Source organism: Pristiophorus japonicus, chromosome 16 (genome assembly GCF_044704955.1).
Source record: "Pristiophorus japonicus isolate sPriJap1 chromosome 16, sPriJap1.hap1, whole genome shotgun sequence".
NCBI lineage: Eukaryota > Metazoa > Chordata > Chondrichthyes > Pristiophoridae > Pristiophorus > Pristiophorus japonicus.
Window position 1 is genome coordinate 15,301,238 of NC_091992.1, and position 22,855 is coordinate 15,324,092.

The window sequence follows — 22,855 nt, forward strand, 5'->3', positions numbered from 1 at the left end:
CGAAGAGCTCAGTAAGTTAATCGGGGAACACTTTAAACCGGCAAGCAGCATGCACATGGTGAGACACCGGTTTTACACGCACCGGCGGCTAGAAGGGAAAAGCGTTCCAGACTTCGTGGCAGACCTCCGGCGACTGGCGAGCCTATGTAAGTTCCCAGATGCACGCAGAGCGGAGGCGCTGCGAGACTATTTTATTGAGGGACTCGGGCACGCTGGGATTTTCAGGAAACTGATTGAGACCAAAGACTTGATCTTGGAAGCGGCGGCTCTGATAGCCCAGACATTTATCTCAGGGGAGAAAGTGACTAGAATGATGTATGACAAAAATCTTGGCTCAAATGCGGCAAACGACCAGGGAGTCAATATTGTTAACGCGGCACACAGTTCTCTAGGCAGACAAGGGCAATCGGACATGCCCCAGCATGTAGTCGAACCCAAATGGGGAATTCAACAGAGACAATGGCTAGCTGAACGGCGATTCATGCCATCGCAATGGACAATGCGGCCAGTAATAGGGCTATCAACATCTGTTAATGGTCCGCTTAAAGACAGTTACAGAGACAGTCAGAGACGATCGACTGGAAATGGACTTTTTGTTTCCAACAACGGGGCCTCCAGCTCATGCTGGAGGTGTGGAGGCAAACACCCAGCCAGTGCTTGCAGGTATCAGCAATATACCTGCAGAAACTGCAATGTCAGCGGTCACTTGGCGCATATGTGCAGGAAGCCGGGAGCCAGGTTGATGTACGAGGAGAACGGGCCCGATGTAAGCCCTGCGAGGCCAAATGAATACTGGGGGAAATCGCTGGAAGCTGAAGTTTAGCGAGTTCATGTGGAGCACATATACAATTCATATACCAGGACGCCACCGATAATGATGAAAGTGCTCCTCAATGGCATTCCAGTATTAACGGAGCTAGACACGGGGGCCAGCCAGTCCCTGATGAGTATCAAACAGTTCGAAAGGTTGTGGGTGTCCAAGGCCAGGAGGCCAAAATTATTGCCGATTGACGCACAACTACGGACATATACAAGGGAGATCATTCCGGTGCTAGGCAGCGCCACGGTAGTCGTGACCCACAAAGATTCGGAGAAAAGGTTGCCACTCTGGATTGTCCCGGGGGACGGTCCCGCACTACTGGGGAGGAATTGGCTTGCTGTCATGAACTGGAAATGGGGCGATGTCAATGCAATTTCTTCTGTGGAGCGAGTATCATGCTCACAGGTCCTGGACAAATTTGACTCATTATTTCAACCCGGCATCGGCCTTTCATGGGAACCAAGGTAGTGATTCACATAAACCTGGACGCCAGGCCAGGACACCACAAGGCCAGAGCGGTGCCGTACGTGATGCGGGAAAAGATAGAATGCGAATTGGACTGCCTGCTGAGGGAAGGCATCATCTTGCCAGTCGAATTCAGTGACTGGGCGAGCCCGATCGTGCCAGTGCTCAAGGCGGATGGGTCGGTCAGGATATGTGCCGATTACAAGGCCACCATCAATCGGGTGTCACTCCAAGACCAGTACCCACTACCGAGAGCGGAGGACCTCTTTGCGACGCTATCCGGTGGCAAATTTTTTTCAAAATTGGACCTGACCTCAGCTTACATGACCCAGGAGCTGGCGAGTGAGTTGAAGAAGCTGACCACCATCATGACACACAAGGGGTTGTTGAGTATAACAGATGCCCGTTCGGGATTCGTTCGGCCGCCGCGATCTTTCAGCGAAATATGGAAAGCCTCCTCAATTCGATTCCAGGGACGGTGGTTTTTCAAGACGACATCCTCATCACGGGTCGCGATACTGAAGAACACCTCCAGAACCTGGAGGAGGTGCTATGCAGACTGGACAGAGTAGGGCTGCGACTGAAAAAGGCGAAGTGTGCATTCTTAGCTCCAGAGGTAGAATTCCTGGGGAGGAGGGTAGCAGCAGACGGGATCAGACCTACTGAGTCCAAAACGGAAGCAATCCAGAGAACACCCAGACCCCGTAACACGACAGAGCTGCGTTCGTTCCTGGGGCTCCTGAACTATTTTGGTAACTTTCTTCCCAAATTGAGCACGCTGTTAGAGCCGCTACACGTGCTCCTATGCAAAGGTCGCGATTGGGTCTGGGGGACAGCCAGGAAAGGGCTTTTGATAGAGCACGCAATTTGTTATGCTCCAACAAACTGTTAACATTATATGACCTGTGTAAGAAACTTGTTTTAACGTGCGATGCGTCGTCCTATGGGGTCGGGTGTGTGTTGGATGTGAATGCCAATGGTCAGTTACAGCCTGTAGTTTATGCTTCCAGAAGTCTGTCCCAGGCAGAAAGGGGCTACGGGATGGTAGAAAAGAAAGTGCTAGCATGTGTATATGCAGTAAATAAATGCACCAGTACCTGTTTGGCAGGAAATTTGAGTTGGAGACAGATCACAAACCCCTAACGTCCCTTTTGGCCGACAACAAGGCCATAAATGCGAATGTATCGGCCCGCATACAGAGGTGGGCACTCACGTTAGCTGCCTATGACTACACAATTCGGCACAGACCGGGCACTGAAAACTGCGCCGATGCACTCAGCAGGCTCCCTCTAGCCACCACTGAGGGGGCAACTGAGCATGATGCTGAGATGGTCATGGCTGTTGAAGCTTTCGAAAGCGAAGGCTCACCTGTGACAGCCCGTCAGATTAAAGGCAGAAAGGGGCTACGGGATGGTAGAAAAGAAAGCGCTAGCATGTGTATATGCAGTAAATAAAAATGCACCAGTACCTATTTGGCAGGAAATTTGAGTTGGAGACAGATCACAAACCCCTAACGTCCCTTTTGGCCGACAACAAGGCCATAAATGCACGGGGCATGCCCTGAGGAATTTAAACCGTTTCATAGGTGCAAGGATGAACTCTCGATTCAGGCCGATTGCCTACTGTGGGGAAACCGAGTAGTCATGCCCCAGATGGGCAGAGAGGTGTTTATCAGAGAACTTCACAATGAGCACCCGGGCATTGTCATGATGAAGGCAATTGCCAGGTCACATGTTTGGTGGCCAGGGATAGATGCAGACCTGGAACTTTGTGTTCGCAGGTGCAACACGTGTGCTCAGCTGGGCAACACACCCAGGGAAGCCCCCCTTAGCTCCTGGTCCTGGCCCGCCAAGCCATGGTCACGCATCCATGTGGACTACGCAGGTCCTTTCATGGGAAAAATGTTTTTGGTTGTAGTAGATGCTTACTCCAAATGGATTGAGTGTGCCATTTTAAATTCAAGCACATCCTCTGCCACGGTAGAAAGTCTACGGGCAATGTTCGCCGCCCATGGTCTACCGGATGCCTTGGTCAGCGACAATGGCCCGTACTTCACAAGTACTGAATTCCAGGACTTCATGGCAGGCAATGGAATCAACCATGTCAGAACGGCATCGTTCAAGCCGGCCTCAAACAGCCAGGCGGAACGAGCAGTGCAGATAATCAAACAGGGGATGCTCAGAACCCAAGAGGGTTCCCTACAAAGCAGCTTATCACACCTCCTGTTGGCCAATAGATCCCGACCACACTCGCTCACAGGGGTTCCACCCGCAGAGCTGCTAATGAAAAGGATGCTCAAAACCAGGTTATCCCTTATATACCCTACTATGAAAGAAATTGTTGAGCGCAGGCGTCAGTCACAATGTGACTACCATGACAGGAATGCGAAGGCGCAATGTATTGATGTCAATGACCCTGTTTTTGTCCTCAGTTACGCTGCAGGGCCCAAATGGCTTGCAGGCACTGTGATTGCCAAAGAGGGGAATAGGGTTTTGGTAGTTAAACTTACCAATGGACAAATCTGCCGCAAACACGTGGATCAAACTAAAAGGAGGTTCAGCAACCCCATAGAAGAAGCAGAGGGAGAACACGACATAGAGTTTACTTCACCACAGGTGACCGAACACCGGAACCAAGTGGAGGAGAGCCCAGTCACTGTGGGCAGTCCGGACAGGCCTGAGGCACCGCAAACAACAGACACTCAGGCCAGCGCCCAACAACCGGAGCCCCAACTCAGGCGCTCTCCAAGGGAGCGTAAACCACCAGAGACTTAACCTGTAATCCCCAAAAGATTTTGGGGGGGGGGGGTGGGGGGAGATGATGTCATGCATTCAACTATCATTGTAACCCATGTATAAGCTGACGTAAGTTGTACACCTTGAGAACACTGACCACAGGGGGCGAACTTGTGGGAGGCACTCCTAACCTGAACTTTCAGGTATAAAAGGGGAAGCTCCACCCACCTTCATCACTTGGTAATGAAGGTAACTGGTCACAGAGTGACCTTCCCTCAAGTATGGGCCTCGTGTGCATTTATACTGTATAGTCAGGACACGGGTGAAAGGTCAGTATCTAACCGACTGCATTGGTTTGCCCACACCTGTACGTGTAGATTCCGACCCAGTGATCTGATAAACTAGACTCGTTAAGAGGAGGTCAATTTTCTTTTCAAACAAATGGAAAGGTCGTCAGGTGTGGGTGGAGATGGTTCTGGGGTAGGGGGTGGGGGTGCGCGGAGGTGGTTCTGGGGTAGGGGGAGGGTGGGTGGAGGGGGTTCTGGGATAGGGGGGTCGGGGGTGGGTGGAGAGGGTTCTGGGGTGGGGGTGGGGTTGGGTGAAGGTGTAATAAGTTAGGTACAGACTTTTAACCCTGGGTTGAAAGGTCTCTGCTGACAGTTCTCGAACCAATCTCTTAAGCCAGTTCAGATGAGATTTGGAAGTCACCATATAAAGGAGTTGTTGTCTGACTTTCTTATCTCCTCTCCCTTCCTCTCTCGAAGGTGCTGATTTATGCTAGAATACATCCCACAAGCAAGGGTCACCCTCAGATACCTCGCCCAAGGGGCCATACTTCATATGTGAGTTCAGATAATGAATATTGGCAGGCTATTCAAACACGGAGGGCATCACAGCCAACCCTGTTCCTGTTTCCATCTGAAATTGCATTTATATAGTGCCTCTAATATAGGAAAATGCCCCATGGCATCCACAAGCACACAACACCTCAACACAGAAGTTACGAGATAAAGAAATAAGCCTCCCTGCTTTCTCCTCTCCACAGCCCGAGGGTACAAAGCGAACTGCAAAAGATCAGCGGATGCTGCATAGACCAGCAATAAATCATGGGACCTCTTGTGCCATTAGACATATATCAGAGTCTTAATACTCTGCGGCTTTGGTATTTATACACTAATAGTTCCAGTGTGGCATCATATTGACTGGTCTGGCCCAAACACTACACCTCACTAAGCAAGGGACAGTTTTGTAACAGGCAGCCCCAGAACTCAAATATTTGATCTTCTGATTCGATCACCCAGACAGCTACTAGATATCTCTCGCACCCCACCAAAGTCTAGCCTCCCGCCCGCCCCCCACCCCTGCCTTATGGCTGAACAAATTTATGCAGTGAATAGTTCTTTTTATGTCTTCTCACTATTCCCTTTGGGGGAGGCAGGATTTCTTCTTTTGATCGTTCTCAAGTGACATTTAGGGATTAGGGATGGGTAATAAATGCTGGCCTTGCCAGCGACGCCCACATCCTGGAACAAATAAAAAAATAACTTCTGTGTTGTGTGCTTGTGGATGCCATGGGGTATTTTCCTATGTTAAAGGCACTATATAAATGCAATTTGCTGTTGTTATCTGATGGGAACAGGAACAGGGTTGGCTGTGATGCCCTCCATGTTTGAATAGCCTGCCAATATTCACTATCTACAACAACAACAACAGCTTGTATTTATATAGCGCCTTTAACGTAATGAAACGTCCCAAGGCGCTCCACAGGAGTGTTATGCGATAAAAATTTGACACCAAGCCGCATAAGTAGAAATTAGCACAGGTGACCAAAAGCTTGGTCAAAGAGGTAGAACGGTCAGGGCGGGATAAGAAGAGGAAAAGTGGATAAAGTATTGAATGGCTCGGGTCTGGAGCGGCAGCCAAAATGCGCAGGCAAAGGAACAGGGGAAAAGCACAGGTTACATAGGCCTGTTTAAATGTAGCAGGTCAGAGAGCAGCTTCAACCCCAGGAGCCATTTTGTATATTAGCCTCATGTATGAAGTAGTGGAAGGATTCGCAGGCTGATTAACAGTCTCTCCCTGCGTTAACACTCCTTCCATGGCCGTAACCACCTTTATACCAGCCAATAGGGTGGTTAGTCCGATATGGCGGGAGGTTATTATGGGCTGCCACAACCCATACGAGGGGGTGGAGTTGGCGGAGGGGGCGGGCGCACCCACACGAGGATCCCGCTGGATGTCAACCCAGAATTCAAAGGTTCACTCCCAGTGACGAGTTGAACCACAAGGGTTGGGAAGCTCCTTTGTTCCATCTCTGGTCTGCAATGAGTCAGTGGATCTCAGCCACAATGTCAACGGGGCTACGACTGGGTTAGAGAGCAGCAACGTTGACTCGGGTTCCTGCTCCTGATTGCTTGATGAGCAACCTCCGCTGGACGTACGTGTTGTGTGGAATGTTGAGCAAGGACAGGATTGAGTTTGGCTGTGGTGGGTCTCCGCGATAAGATAAGCTGGCGGACATTCACTCTGAGCCCCACAAATGAATAATGGCCATTTGAGCCAAGTATCAGGAGAATCATAGAATGGTTACAGCACAGGAGGTGGCCATTTGGCCCGTTGAGCCCGTGCCGGCTCTCTGCGAGTCCTACTTCCCCCGCCCTTTCCCCAGTAGGTGACTGGAAGCCATAGAACCAAACCCAGCCTTCATGTGCGGAAGGCGGGAAGCGAGGAGAACATTGGCGAAGAAAATCAATACTCGCCGTATCCAACAACAACAAAAAATAAATAAATCGCACTTACCTGCAGCTCAGGATGAATGATGGCAGTAATCTGTCCTTCTGAATCCCTGGGGAAATTGACTTTCTCAAAAGCTCTGTAAACATCAAGGGTGCATGGAGGGAATTCCTTGCCTAGATGTAAATAAATATTGTGTGAGTGGGCTCTTGAATCTCACAAGCCGTTAACAACAACTTGTATTTATATAGCGCCTTTAATGTAGTGAAACGTTCCAAGGTGCTTCACAGCAGTGTTATAAGATAAGAGATGCTCAAGAGGGCAGAATTAGAGCGCAGACATCTCGGGGGGGGGGGGTGGGGGGGGTGGCGGTTTTGGGGCATGGAGGAGATTACAGAGATAGGGAGGGGAAGGGGGGAGGGTTGTGGGGCTGGAGGAGATTACAGAGATAGGGAGGGGCAAGGCCATGGAGGGATTGGAAAATAAGGATGAAAATTTTGAAATCGAGGCGTTGATTAACCGGAAGACAATGTCCAGAGATCGGAAGTGGCATGGAGCAGAGGTCGGGAGCGGCGAGGAGCGGAGGTCGGGATGAGCAAGGTCTGGAGGTCGGGATGGGCGAGGTCCAGAGGTCGGAAGCGGAGAGGAGCGGAGGTCGGGACGGGCGAGGTCCGGAGGTCGGAAGCGGAGAGGAGAGGACAGACGAGGCATGGAGGAGCGGAGAGGTCGGAGCCCAGAGGTAGAGCAGCGTGTCAAAACCAAGGGAAGGTGTAGCAAGGGCCAATAACTAGGATGGGAGGTCGTGAGGCTCACATTGTGTATTATGAATTCCACATAGAGAGAGGTCCTGTGGGAAGGAGGCCAGTAGGAGTAAGTTTGAGTTTGTGTGCATGTATTGGTCTCCAGTCACCTTCGATCTCCTTGTCACTGGACCAAGACCCTGCTCCGTCAAGCCCGTGTGGTGGCTGGTCTGCAACAGCCACCCCACGTTAAAAGAATTCACGCACAGGCATCTTCCACCGTTTTAACATGAGATCATCAGTCGCCTGAGTACTCATTTTAAGTGTGCAAGCAAGTCATCCTCGACCCCGAGGGACTGCCTATGATGATGGCTAGTAGCCCTGTGCTCACTTTCGAAATAAATTATTTCAGCAAAAAGAATATACACACATATATTTTGTTGAATTGCTCTACAGTTTGGGTAAACTATATTCATAAAGAGTACATTGGCACATTGAGATCATGGGCGCACTTTAGCATCCAATGGAAGTAATGTGCTTTTGGGGGCTCAGGATAATTTGACCACATCCTGAGTCAGGTGGATACTAAAGGTCCGCTGAGATGGAGAGGGTTATCGCAAGGTTAGAGCTCAACCCTGTCATCATCATCATAGGCAGTCCTTCGAATCGAGGATGACTTGCTTCCACGTCAAGAAGTTCACAGGTGTTTCAATGAAGGACCTAATATTCCAGGTCCCGAACTACATCTTGAAGGGTGGAAGATGCCCTGTGCGTGGATTTTTTTAACGTGTGGTGGCTGTTGCACACCAGCCACCACACGGGCTCATCTGAGCTAGGTCTTGGTCCAGTAGCAAAGATTAACCAAGATGACTGGAGACCAGCTCTGCTGCACGGACCTAGTGCGCACACATATCGCAGTGTGGGCTGGGCCCGTGCAGGGCTTTAGTAACCCAATCACACGGCAGAAAATCCTGCTTAACTTGTGGTTGCATTAAAGTTAGCACCATCTTGCCTCTGGCAGGTAATTTGTTTATGTGGGGGGTGTCGGCAGTGTATCGGCTTCCTGTAGAGGACTCCACCCTGCTACCTTCAGATCTCCAGGCGGAGTCGCTGCATTCTGACTGGCACACGTCCCACAGATATTTCGACCAGGTTTGTTGTGGGGATGGTTGCATTTCACCAGAGTGGGGGAATAGATATTGTTGCAGCAAGCAGTAATAGTTGCACTAGCCTACGTGTTGTTGTAGGGGTTGTGGGGGGAGGGCAAGGAGGTCGTCTCTCAAGTGGGAAGGCCAAATAGGAACAGTCTATGTCTTTGGAATTATGAAGCTTCTCATGTTAGCTGTGGCCTACCACATCACTGTCCAAAACGGCTGAATGTAGGGGTGTATCTCGGCTTTATGTGGGTTTTTATTGATCTGGAGGCCAACATGGTTCAAAGGTGGTAAGGGGAATGCATTTGCAGATTTTGTTGCAGGAGAAGGTACAGTTCTTGGGGGGGGGGGGGGGTGGAGGGAAGGGGAGAGGAGGAGAGGAGGGTGCCTCATATCTGGGCTTTTGAAGCTTGACTGAGACATGGAGGGTGTAATGTATGCCCACAGGTTTGTAGAGCTGTTGATAACTTGTGTTTTGGTGCCCTCAAAAAAAAAACAAAATAAAAAAAAGGGGCACCTGAAAAGTATTTTGAGTGTGCATCCCCCTTTAATCAGGGGGCACTTGATTATTGATTACAACAAAATAGTTGTAGAGCTGTTGACGAGAGGTGGGCACCCGAGGGACTGGAGTGCATCATCACCCCCGGCAACCAAATTTTAATTTGATTTTAGTTTCTGGCAAAAAGTTAATTTGATTAATTTGTCGGTTTTAGTGCCCCTTTAGTCAAGGGGCACTTGATTATTGTCCTACCAAAATAGTTGTAGAGCTGTTGACTGCTCCTGGGCATGGCCAAGGGGGCCATTAATAGGTCGAGGCAGTGGGCAGTCGAGGGGGTCGTTCAGCCCGATTGCCTGCCTCTCTTCCGCGGTTACATCCGAACCAGGGTGTCCCCGGAGATGGAGCATGCGGTGTCCACCGGTACGCTCGCGGCCTTCCGCGAGAGGTGGCGCCGGAGGGAATGGAGTGCGTCATTTCAACAGGGAACAACATTTTTATTTAATTTGATCGTCAAGGTTCCCTTTAATATTTATTAGTTAATTTGTGGTTTTTTGTGCCGTGATAAAAGGCGGCATTAAATTAATATTACTTTAAAATAGTTGTAGAGCTGTTACATTGTGAGTGGCTTAGCCAGTCATATGATGTTCACAAGACTCAATAAAACCCCAGCCAGTTGGGTTCGGGGGATCCACGATGAGGCAAATGATTGTGAGCCTGGTGGATGAATTGATAAAGTGTAGTGTGATTGTTAAACCTTTGTTAATAAACCAACTAGTTCTTAATAGCAATGTGTTACTATGAATTCTGAAGCAAAGACCCCATGAAGTGAATACATTACAGAGGGAGTGTTTAGTACAGGATTAATTTCCTACATTACAATGACTACACATCAAAGTGCTTCATTGGCTGTAAAGCGCTTTGGGATGTCCTGAGGTTATGAAAGGGGCTACAGAAATCCAAGTCTGTCGAGCTCCATTCCTGTGGTGAGGGTATCTGGCCTGCCACGTGTGCAGATCAGAAAATCGGGGCTCACTGCCTGTAGTTTTGTGATCTGTGCCTGTAGCAGGCTAAGTGCCAGTCCACGGGCAAGGACTCTGAGGGCTGGATTTTCCGGTCCTTTGCGTTGCGGGTTTCACCCCGGAGCGGCGCGATAGGCGGCGGTGAGGTCTCCAGCACCTCGCCGCGATCCTCCGGTCGGGTTTAGCGGTGGCGCGGAGCTGCACCGCCGGGTGGAGCTGTGCCGGGTGTGCAACGCCCCTGGTTGCAACACCGGCACGAGTTTGAGCTTCTGTCCGCCCAGAAGTGCGCCCACAATGACTGCCTGGGAAATCAGCGCAGTCCAGCCATGCCTGACGGAAGAGGGGGACAGTAAAGTGCTGCAAAAGTAAGCGCGAGTGTTTTTTTATTTTAATTTTGTGTGCGATTTGTGTTGCGTTGGTGTGGGCAATGTTTTGGGAATGTTTTTGTTTAGGATTCCCTCCCCCCCCCCCCAGCCAGGTCTCGCTTGGAGCGCTCATGACCCGGCTCTGTAGCTCGGGAGTTTCCCTTGACGCAGGGCCCAGATGCTCAAACTTAAACACTAAAGCGCAAACTATTCCCGGGCGCTAACTTTCCCGCCCCGCCGCCATTATCGCCCCGATAATAGAAAAGACGAAAATCCAGCCGAGATCACCATCAGAATATCTACCCTCATATGTCACGCTGGGTGGGGTGAACTCTGTTTGCCAGCTGTAGGACGGGGATAATCTGGCCCCCTGTCGAGGGGCCGGCTGACCATGGGTGGCCTTGTGTTCTTCTCAAACAAAATGCGGCACAATAATCATCAGTCTGCTCCTCTTGTGCAGGACAAAAGCAGTGCTGGTACTGGGAAAGGCAAAGTGTCAACTTGTGTCAGAGCGCGTCCACTGTTCCAGGATTGAGTAACGATGAAAATATATGAGCACTGGAGCAAAGAGTGAAGGATTTGCGCACCCATGAGTAACCGGCGTTTTAAAAGAGGTCATTATCCGGATGAACAATGAAAGCGTCACGGTTCCCGAGCTACATGCACACGCTCAGCAAGTCCCACCTTCATTGTAGCAATGTGTGAAATCCAAGGCAGTGTTAACCAGCTTCCGCATGTTTTCTAAAATATTTGCCCTGACCACTCCTTGAGGCTGAGGTCCTATTTCAAGACCTGTGGGAGGGAGACAAAAACAAACAAACAGATAAGTGATGGGAATCGGATGCAAGGCACATTTTGGAATTTTCAGATCCGTAGCATTTCAAAAGACTGGGTTTTCCGATGGCTTTAAGGCAGTTTCTGGGATGCTGGGAGTGGGAAATGTGGCGGGCTCCATTCCAGCAGCTCTCCAACCCCCGCTGCCACTTCCAGGATTTTCTGGTGGAAATGACAGTGGACATTAAATATTCCCACCCCATATATGGTCGGCATATTTAAAATGATAGGTTTAAAGCATCATCTCCCATCATTAACGCTGCATCAATTCTGCCGTCCGGCCACATTGTCTGGTGCCACCCCAGCCTGCAACCCTTGCCAAGCTACACTCCAACCCCATGGTCAACCCGACACCAGTACAAACCCACCTGGAGCCTGCCACATTAGACCGCAGACGATTCACTCGGGACAGGGGCGCAGGAGAACTGGAGGGTGCAACGCTGGCCCGATCAGTGATTCCCGCCAGATAGGAGAATCCAGCCTTAAGTTTGCAAAATGTGGTTTCTGGAGAGATAGAGGCCTAGAAATTCACGTTGGGCGGTGGGGCAAAACGGGCGGTATCGGATCAGCCACCCGTCTCACGCAGCGCCCGATATTCAGGTCCACTGCAGTTATTTTCACCATGTAGACGCAGAGAAGCCTGGACGAGAGCTCTAATTGGCAGTAATTGCATCGGATATACAGCATAGAAACAGGCAATTCGGACCAACCAGTCCATGCCAGTGTTTATGCTCCACTCGAGCCTCCTCCTGTCTTTCCTCATCTAAATCTATCAGTATAACCCTCTATTCACTTCTCCCGCATATGCTTGTCTCGCCTCCCCTTAAACGCATCTATACTATTTGCCTCAACCATTCCCTTTGGTAGTGAGTTCCACATTCTCACCACCTCTGGGTGAAGAGCTTTCTTCTGAATTCCCTATTGGATTTCTTGGTGACTGTTTTATATTGATGGCCTCTTCCCCACAAGTGAAATCATTCTCTCTTTATCCACTCTATCAGAACCTTTTATAATTTTATAGATCTCTATTAGGACATCCCTCAGCCGCCTTCTTTCCAAGAGATGTTCATCCTTTCCTGATATGTATAGCCTCACATTTCTGGTATGATTCTTGTATATTATATATCCTTGTATCATAATTGTTTATTATTGAGAGATGTCGTGCACCAGTTATTGCACAAGACCTTTTCAGTGCAGCCAAACTCATCTGACCCAATCCCGACATCATCTGTATTTCCTCCAGTAACGAGTAATCCCGTCTATTTTAATTGTCGGGGCAGTCTCCGAGTCTGCAGCACACTTCCTGTTTAAGCAGATGCCTGGTGCTTGCAAATCCCTTACCCTGTTATAATCAGCTGGGTATAAGTCAGTGCCCCAAGCCTTCCTATCACAGTATAGGAGTAGGTATTTGACTAGTTGCAGAGATCCCATTTCTTACACTGGATTCCCTGCCCCATTTGTCTCATGTTCAAACCCTGGTGAGGCGACTGGTTTATGACAGAGGATTGATTTTAAACAGACGCAGCCACAGCACGCCTACACGGCAGCACACTGTCCAACTTCCGCACGGATACGATCACTCTTCACTGGCTTCTGCAAACTAGATTTGGAATGGCGCCTTTGAATATGTAAGAGAACAAATTGCAGTGTGTGTGTGTGTGCTCAGCCATTTACCTTGCAGCACACTATGTTATTGGGGCTTGGTTCCAGGGAGAGAGATAAACACAGGTAGCGACAGGCCGGTTCGGAGGAGACTGGCTGATATGAAGAGGTTTTGTCCAGTCGTAACCAGTGCAGGGCAACTTTCAGTGATCTATAATCACTGCCAGTCAGAGGTGCTTACTTTACAGTTTCTCTGCAGGTACAACGTCCCGAATCCGGCTGTCCGAAAGCCGAAACTGTCCGAAAACCGCACATTTTTTGCGGCGGCCAAGAAGGCGATAGTGGGCAGCGCGGGACGAGGAAACCGGTAAAACCCCGCCGTGCCCGGGGGCCGTGGGCGGCACTCGGCGAGAAGCGCCAACAGCGAGGTCCGAAACCCAGAAAAATCTGGAAACCGGCACGGTCTCATTTCCCGAGGTTGTCGGATTTCGGACGTTATACCTGTACTTGAAAAAGAAAAGCAATGAGCACATTTCCACTCAGCAGCGCTTCCGAAGCCCAATTTTCTGAGTAGATAACGGCGGTGGGTAGCCTCAACAGCCAGAAACTCCGATGGCTGGATTTTCAGCATTTCTGTTTTCGGGGTGATAATGGCGGCGGGGCGGGAAAGTTACCAGCCGGGAATAGATTGCGCTTTGGTAAGGAAGTTTCGCCACCCGGGCCGTGCGTCAGTGGGCACAGTGCTAAGGGAGGCGTTGTACAATTTTGTGGCGCAAGGTTGGGAAACTCGTGAACGCCGTGTGCGCTCTGAGAGGGGCCTGGGGGAGGCGCGGGGGGTGGGAGGAAAACCTAAAAAAAACCCCACAAAAACATTCCCAAAACACTTCCCACGCCACCACAACACAAGTCGCACAAAAAATTTAAATAATAAACACTCGCACTTTCGTTTGCAATACTTTACCTTCTTCTCCGCCGCCAGGCAGGGCTGGACCGCTCTGATTTCCCAGGCGGTCACTGCGGGCGCACTTCCGGGCGCACGGGTCGGGGCAGGAACTCAAACTCGGGCCGGTGTCGCAACCAGGGGCTTTGCACAGTCGACGCAGCGCTTCCCGGCGGTGCTGCTCCGCGCCGCCACAAAACCCGAGCGGAGGATCGCACCGGGCGCTGGAGACCTCGCCGCCATCTTTCACGCCGCTCCGGGGCGAAACCCGCAGTGCAAAGGACCGGAAAATCCAGCCCACAGTACTTAGAATGACATGGTATTTACAAAGCTGATACAGGCCATTTGGCCCAACAGGTCTATGCCGGTGTTTATGCTCCACACGAGCCTCCTCCCACCCTATCTGCATATCCTTCTATTCCTTTCTCTCCCATGTACTTATCTAGCTTCGCAGGTAAATGCAGCTTTTCCTGAAGTGCTTATTGGATTTATTGGTGACTCTCTTATATGGCTGACACCTAGCTTTGGTCAACCCCACAAGAGGAAAACAGGGAAACGGTTGGCACTCTCTGTCGTATGCGGCCAGAAAGCCACCTGACTGTAGAAAAGTTTTTTTTTTGGGGGGGTGGCAGGGACATCAACATTTTCTCTTTCTATGTCTTCTCTCCTCACATAACCACTTCCCCCGCTCCGCGAGCTGTGCACCATCCATGGCCAGGACAACTTGCTCCCTGCCCTCCGCCAGTGTCACTCAAATCAGCAGTGAGGAGGGGTGAAAGTGTGGCCTGTGGTTGGCTCGCTTTGTTTTTTTTCCCTACTCTTCCTCTGGGGATTTTCCCTGCTTCTGTTTAGCAATTCCCTCAGAGCAACCCGGCCTTGTGAGCATGAACCCACATTCACTCACTTCATGGCATATTTAGTGGTCCGACATGCTGTACCAGCTCACTGCTAATCATCATCATCATTATCATCATAGGCAATCCCTCGAAATAGAGGAAGACTTGCTTCCACTCTAAAAGTGAGTTCTCAGCTGACTGAACAGTCCAATACGGGAATTACAGTCTCTGTCACAGGTGGGACAGACAGTGGTTGAAGGAAAGGGCGGGTGGGGAGTCTGTTTTGCCGCACGCTCCTTCCGCTGCCTGCGTGATTTCTGCATGCTCTCGGCGACGAGACTCGGGGTGCTCAGCGCCCTCCCGGATGCTCTTCCTCCACTTAGGGCGGTCTTTGGCCAGGGACTCCCAGGTGTCGGTGGGATGTTGCATTTTATCAAGGAGGCTTTGAGGGTGTCCTTGAAACATTTCCTCTGCCCACCCGAGGCTCGCTTGCCGTGTAGGAGTTCCGAGTCGAGCGCTTGCTTTGGGAGTCTTGTGTCGGGCATGCGAACAATGTGGCACTGAAAGACGGATGGGCTCTAACTGTTCTTGAAATAAAGCACAGATTTTAAAAGCTTCCAATACAACGAGTCCCAATCCAGGATTTGAGCTTGTAATTTGGGCTGACACTCCACTGCAGTACAGAGGAAGTGCTGCATTGCTGGAGGTGTCCACTTTCAGATTAGATCTTAAGTTGCAGTTCCATCTGCCTGTTCGCGTGGATGTTAAAGATCCTGCAGCAGTATTGAAAGGGAATTCTACCAGTGTCCTGCTAACATTTCTTCCAACACCACCAAAAACCAACTGACTGACCTCATTGCTGTTTATGGAATATCATTGTCATAAAAACTGGTTCACTAATGTCCTTTAGGGAAGGAAATCTGCTGCCCTTACCTGGTCTGGCCTGTATGTGACTCCAGACCCACAGCAATGTAGTTGACTTTTAACTGCCCTCTGAAATGGCCCAGCGAGCCACTCAGTTATACCAAACTGCTACAAAGAACAGCAGTTCAAGAAGGCGGCTCACCACCACCTTCGAGGGCAATTAGGGATGGGCAATAAATGCTGGCCTTGGGAATTCGGTCATGTGCCCATTTCATGACGACCCATCCATTCATTTTAATGGACCTCACATCCCATGAACGAATAAATAAAATAAAAAATGTTGCGGTTACAAAATGGCTACCCTGCTTCCCTCCAGATGTCAGCCATGGCCCAGTGGCAGTACCCTCACTCTCAGAAAGTTGTGAGTTCAAGTCTCACTGACCATGCCGACACTTCAGTGAAGTACTGAGGGAATGCTGCCGTTCATAAATCGAGGCCCTGTCTGCCCTCTCAAGTAGATGTTAAAGATCCCACAGCATTATTTGAAGAAAAAAGGAGAGTTTTCCCAGTGTCCTGGCCTCAATGAACATTACCTTTTAAAAAAACTGCTGTATGGGAGCTTGCTGTGCGCTAATTGGCTGCCATCCTTTCCTACATTACAACAGTGACTACGTTTGTGAAATGCACTCTATAAATGCAAGTTATTTTCTTTTACATGACATCACTGGAGCTCAAATGGAATTCATTGCATGAAGCACTTAGAAAGGCTCTGAAAATGTGATAAGGAACTACATAAATATATGAATTAGAATATGTTTATTATAGTTCCCTATTGCATTTTTACCAGGTCCATTAAAATGAATGGCTGGGACATCAGGAAATGGGCACACACCGGAATTCCCAATATACACTCTCTGAGCAAGAGGCTCTGAGGGCTGGAAATTCGGTTGGAGGGTTTTTAAGGCGCTAATGTTGGGTAGTTGCGAATTTAGCGCCGGGAAATGGTTTGCGACAGGAGCCACAAAAATTCAGTGGTTGCGCCCCGAGAGTGGAGCGGAGCGCTAAGGGAGGCATTCCACGCTTCTCTTCGAGCGCTAGGCCGGGTGAGGAACTGAATATCCCGAGCTAAAGAGCCGGCCTCATAGTGCCCTAAGAGAGGCCTCCTTGCAAATAAAAAAGAATTGGAACAAAAATAGGTTCCTTATATATTATTCACCCCAAATAAAGTTAAATCGCGAAAAAAAACAAATATCACTCACACTTACCTCATGCAGTCATTCCTTCCCTTCGCGCCCCGGGACAGCTCTGCACGCCAGTTTTCTCTGGTGGGGTCACTAGAGGGCGCTACGGATGCAGCACAAACCACATTTTGTATCCGTGTCGATACCGCGGGCGTTGCACACCGACGCTACGCTCCCGGGCGATACTCCTCAGCGCCACCGGTACCGGTACACTGAATTTGCCGAACGGCACTAATGCCGATGCTCGCGGCTAAGCACCCTTAACGCCCCTCATGAGCGGCGCTATCCAACCAAATTTCTACTCCTCTGTGTTGCGGGCACTAAACCTACAATGTTTAACCCCCCCCTTATCTTTTCCTACTGTGGGCTTCATGCTTAGACTGCCAGATCTGATGTGCAGAAAATGATGGTGTTCCTGCTCTTCAGTAAAGGACAGCTTTCTCAAACTGCAGCCACTATCTGTCTTACTGAGGTAGTCTTAGACTCCTGAACTCGATGCTTACCTAGAGAGTGCTTCGCAACAGTTCGTATTGCACCGTATTGGACCGCTGGGTTGTCAAGCAGCAGCACATTACAATTACCAGGTGTCAAAGTATTCTGGATAGGAAAGATCACAGACACATCGTTTAAATCAGTTTATATTTTAAAGTCACTCTAGTTCTCTAATGGAGAAGATATATCATAATATAGAGAAGGAAAACCGTTTTATTAATTTGTTTGATGAAGTTTTTCGTTCCGATTTTAAAAGTATTTTTTCCTCTGTGTGAAGGCTCCTTATGTTATGTACTCAGTGGGGGTGGAGAAACTACTGCTAGACCTTGCCAATGTAGCTGTGTAAGAACAATAACTTGCAGTTATATAGTGCATTTAAAGTAAAAAGAAGACACGAGACAAAAAATGACACCTAGCCAAAGGAGATATTGGGACAGGTGACTTAAAGCTTGCTCAAAGAGGTAGGTTTTAAGCAGCATCTTAGAAGATTTAGAGAGGTGGAGAGGTTTAGGGAGAGAATTCCAGCGCTTCGGGCCTAGGTTGCTGAATCCAATGTTGCCAATGGTGGGGTGAAGGAAGTGGGGAATACACAAGGAGCCAGAGCTGGTGGAACGGAGAGTTGGCGGATGGTTTTAGGACAGGAGCAGGTTACAGAGCTAGGGTGAGGCAGGGCCATGAAGGGATTTGAATGCGAGGAATGAGAATTTTAGATTAGAGGCATTGGGGTACTGCAAGCCAACGTTGGTCAGCGAGCACAGGGTGATTAGGCAGAGTGCAAGTCAGGATACAGGCAGCAGAGTTCTGGAGGTGCTGAAGTTTATAGAGGGTGGGGGATGCGAGTTTGACCATTTTTCCTGAAAGTATAACTGAAAGCACACTTGTGGTGGAAATATATTGCATTAAAACAGTCATTCTTTCTTTGTTCAAGCTCTTTCCCCAAGAGATAAAGGTAACACAGAGAGGCAATGGTTCCGTGAAGGGTTGTCACTTTGCAACATCCCACGGAAATGCTCACAAATTTCTATTTGGCTGCTCAAGGAACATGGTTTTGCAAAGACCCTCCCAGAGACAATGTAAATGCTGGTCCTCTGCAACATCTCCAATCTCCGTTCCTAACTCAGCTCCTCCGTTATTCAAACTGTGTACGTGTGCCGGTCAGCCCCAGACGAGAATGCTCCCAGACGAGAATACACAACTCTTAACTGGCCATTCACAAGCTCGAACTGGTCCAATACTCTGCTGCCTGTATCTTACCTTGATCATCCTTCATCTTTTCCTTGCTGGCCCACATTGGCTCCCTGTCCATTAACAGATTCAATATAAAATCCTTGTCCTCCATCTTCAGACCCCTCCATTGGCTTAACCCCACCCGATTGCTATAGTCTCCTCCAAGCCTGAAACCTCTCCTGGATGTTCCAACGTTCTGACTCTGGCTTTTGTGCTTCCCCAAGTGCTTTTTGTCCCACCACTGGCGGCAGAGCTTTCACTGCCTACAGCCCTGTCCTTTGGAATTCCTACCCTAAGCCACTCTGGCCCTGTCTATGCACCCTTAAAAACGTTCTTAAATCCCATCTTTTCATCCAAGTTTTCCCCAAACTCCCTTCCTAAGTTGTTATTGGTGATCTGATTGTGGTAATTAAGTGCAGAGCTCTAACGATATAACTAAGGGGATATATTACATAGAATCTACAGCACAGAAACAGGTATTTGGCCAAACTGATCTTTGCCAATTGGCTGAGGGAAGTTGGCTTAAGGCAGGTGGCTCTTGTTCGAAAATGAAGTGGAAAAATAGACAATTTTAATTGACAAAAAGAAAGCATGCAGTGTGATCAGGGTTGCCCCACTGAAAGCACCTACCTTAATATAATGAATCATCTGGATGGTAAAGTCATCCTTGGAAGTCTTCACAATCAGACAGTTTCCCATGTTGGAGGTAGTGTTGTGAAGATCTAAAGCAAGATCATAGGCATTCTCGCTGTCTTTTGGTCCAAACACACGGTTTATCTCTTGGACTAATTTAACTTCATAAGGCATGGAGTCACTCTGTGGCATGCTGTGTGCAATGTTTTTTTTTAAAAAAAAGCAGTTTAATAAAATATTAATAATCAGCTAGATCTTGTTCCTTTTGATGTCAGGGCCAATAGGTGTGTATCCCAATCTCCACTGCAAATACAGTTTGCTACAAAGTAAATGAAGTAATCTATCCTGCCTCAACAATTTGCCACTTGCCATCTCTATTGCCATGTGCAGTGCAGGAGGGGACAGACACAGCAATGTGGCGATTGGCACTGATGTGTCCTCCCTTCCTGTGGGGAAAAGCCAAGTTCTTGCTTACTGTGTCTGTAGAATGACACAGTTGAGATTGGGAATACACGAGGAGAGGACTGTCAGATGTAAACTGCCTTTCTTCACTCTATGGTGCAGTTCACTGGACCTCCAACATACTGTTAGTGACCTTGTTTTTTTTTTAATTGCTGGTTGACAAGAGGACACCTGTACCAAAAACTGCCTTCAAATGTGACCCATTTAAAAAATAAAGTAATCCATGGGACGTGCACATTACCAGCAAGGCCAGCATTCATCACCCGCCCCTAATTGCCCTCAAGAAGGTGGTGGTAGGTCATCTTCCTCAATACAACCAAGGCTTGCTGGGCCACTTGAGGCGAGTTAAGAATCAACCACATTGCTGTGGGTCTGGAGTCACGCATAGGTCAGGTAAGGATGGCAGAATTCCTTCCCTAAAGGCCGTTAGTGAATCAGATGTGTTTTTATGACAATCGGTAGTTTCATGGTCACCATTATTGACACTAGCTTTTTATTCCAGATTTATTTAATTGAATTCAAATTCCCCAGCTGCCGTGGTGGGATTTGAACTCACGTCTCCGGGCCCAGTAACATAACCACTATGCTACCGTTCCCCTGCATCATCATTTGCTATTACTTTACAGTACAAACCTCTTTAAAGATTCTAGGGTCTATACCCGTCTGTCAACTCCTTACCATTGCTGGCAAACATCCTTACTGCACTGCTCTGGAGTGAGCCAATGGAGCAGAGCAGTCGGGAGCTTTGCTGGCAGTACCAAGGGTTGTGTACTGACTGGCACAGGTCAGCTGATATGGATAGATCGGGAGAGCTGTATGGTATAAATCAATTTGGTTTGCTTACTCAGAAATGCCATAATGATAACTGGCAAGAGAAATACACAAGATACGGCGAATACAGAGGCAGATTATCGAAAGAGTTTGAAGTAGTACTGCATCACAGCTAATCCGGGAATACTCAATGCGCTTCCTGGACTCAGTATGAACAACGAGCCTGTGTAAAAACCCTAACTGTCATTCATTATTCACTGTTATGTCTCTCTCTCACACACACACACACACACACACACACACACACACATCATTACATACAAGATCTAGAAATTAAATATTCATAAATCGTGTCAATATTGATGCTCTAACAAAGTTGGCACTGCTGAACAGACTGTTCAATCAAATTATTTACTGGAACGATGGTGAAACACCAAACTTCATTTCTATTCTGATTAAATGTAGTCGCGTGTGTTTTTCAGTTGCTTGACTTTGGAGTCAGTTGCTGTTCCTCCTCGCTCTCCCGGGACACCCTGATCAATTACACCCGTTTGTGCGGAATGACTGGGATCCCATGCTTGTGACCCATGGTAAGCTAATATGAAACAGCTGTCTTTAAGATCCAGTTATGTGCTCTGCGTTGGTGATTCTGGTGTGACCTGAAGGGCCGGATTTAGGTTGCGAACTTATTTCCATGTGCCACAGTCAGTCTCACAGAGAGCTCATTTGGTTAAGCACACCAAGCATTTTCTACAGCCTCCTTGCTTCATACAGGGGCAGAAACTATTAAAAATGACAAAAGTGGAAATGACTGGTCATAGTTAAGACTTGCATACAGATTCTACAATTCTCTCTTTCATTTCTGCCTCATCCCATGGTGTACCCATCATCATCATCATAGGCAGTCCCTCAAAATCGAGTAAGATTTGCTTCCACTCTAAAAGTGAGTTCTCAGGTGACTGAACAGTCTAATATGGGAATTACAGTCCCTGACATAGGTGGGACAGACAGTGGTTGAAGGAAAGAGTGGGTGGGGAGTCTGGTTTGCCGCACGCTCCTTCCGCCCTCTGCACTTGATTTCTGCATGCTCTCGGCGACGAGACTCGAGGTGCTCAGCGCCCTCCCGGATGCTCTTCCTCCATTTAGGGTGGTCTTTGGCCAGGTGTCGGTGGGGATGTTGCACTTTATCAAGGCGGCTTTGAGGGTGTCCTTGAAATGTTTCCTCTGCCCACCTGGGGCTCGCTTGCCATGTAGGAGTTCAGAGTAGAGCGCTTGTTTTGGGAGTCTCATGTCAGGCAGGCGAACGATGTGGCCCACCCAACGGAGCTGGTCGAGTGTGGTCAGTGCTTCGATGCTGGGGATGTTGGCCTGATCGAGGACACTGACATTGGTGCGTCTATCCTCCCACTGGATTTGCATGGTGCATCTTCTCATCAGCTATGTAATTTCAGTGTTATAAAAACACAGTGTATTCCTCAGTCGGTGATTCCACTGCCTGGTGGGGAACATTGGCATACAGAGCAGGAAGGCCCCATGTTCAATTTCTAATGAGTGTGTTAGCTGATCTCAGCCAGGCAACAGTAGGCCCTCAGAACCTGTGGGCTAGCGAGGGGTACATTCCCTTTCCTAATTGTTATCCGGTGATCAGATGTGAACAGAGTGTAAATAGAATTGTGTTTGACTGTTGTACCCTGTGGTGATACGTCCCGCCTATGCACGCGGTCTTAGCTCGCACGGGAACACTGGCTACTTGATCGAAGTACTGGAGGCTGCTGAGGCCAGTGCCCAGAACAGGACAGAAGGGGAGAAACGTGGTCAAAATTGGGGGTGGGGTGGGGGGGGGGGAAATTCAGTTGATGATTTCCATTGATGAGTGCCAGCTGTGGCTCAGCAGGTAGCACTCTCGCCTCTGAGTCAGAAGGTTGTGGGTTCAAGTCCCACTTCACGGACTGGAGCGGAAATAAATTCGAGGCTGACACTCCCAGTACAGTGCTGAGGGAGCACTGCACTGTCAGAGGTGCCGTCTTTTGGACGAGACATTAAACCGAGGACCCGTCTGCTCTTTCAAGTGGGCATAAAAGATCCCATGGCACTATTTCGAAGAAGAGCAGGGGAGTTATCGCCAGTGTCCTGGCCAATACTTATCCCTCAATCAACTTTATAAAAAAACAGATTATCTGGTCATTATCACATTGCTGTTTGTGGGAGCTTGCTTGTGCACAAATTGGCTTCACTCCGAAAGTACTTCATTGGCTGTAAAGTGTTTTGAGAAGTCCGGTGGTCGTGAAAGACACTATATAAATGCAAGTCTTTCTTTCTTTATTGAACCCACATGCAAACAAATAAAGGTGGTTAGGATTTAAAAGGCCTTTGTTGTGGTCATCCATTGCGCTTGCTCTAAAAAGAACTTCACCTAGAGTCAC

General features: G+C 48.8%; 1 protein-coding gene across 2 annotated transcripts in view; it reads right to left on the minus strand.

Annotated features, from left to right (window-relative positions):
- The window catches only part of aspa (aspartoacylase), a 47,726-nt gene that overhangs the window by 5,593 nt on the left and 19,278 nt on the right, over positions 1-22,855 (minus strand). For both annotated transcript variants that reach the window (XM_070857037.1, XM_070857036.1), the window contains 4 exons: positions 19,197-19,392; positions 17,351-17,444; positions 11,215-11,322; positions 6,820-6,929 (listed from right to left, as the gene is read on the minus strand). In XM_070857037.1, coding sequence (XP_070713138.1) covers positions 6,820-6,929; positions 11,215-11,322; positions 17,351-17,444; positions 19,197-19,392 — 508 coding nt within the window. The remainder of the gene's footprint in view (positions 1-6,819; positions 6,930-11,214; positions 11,323-17,350; positions 17,445-19,196; positions 19,393-22,855) is intronic.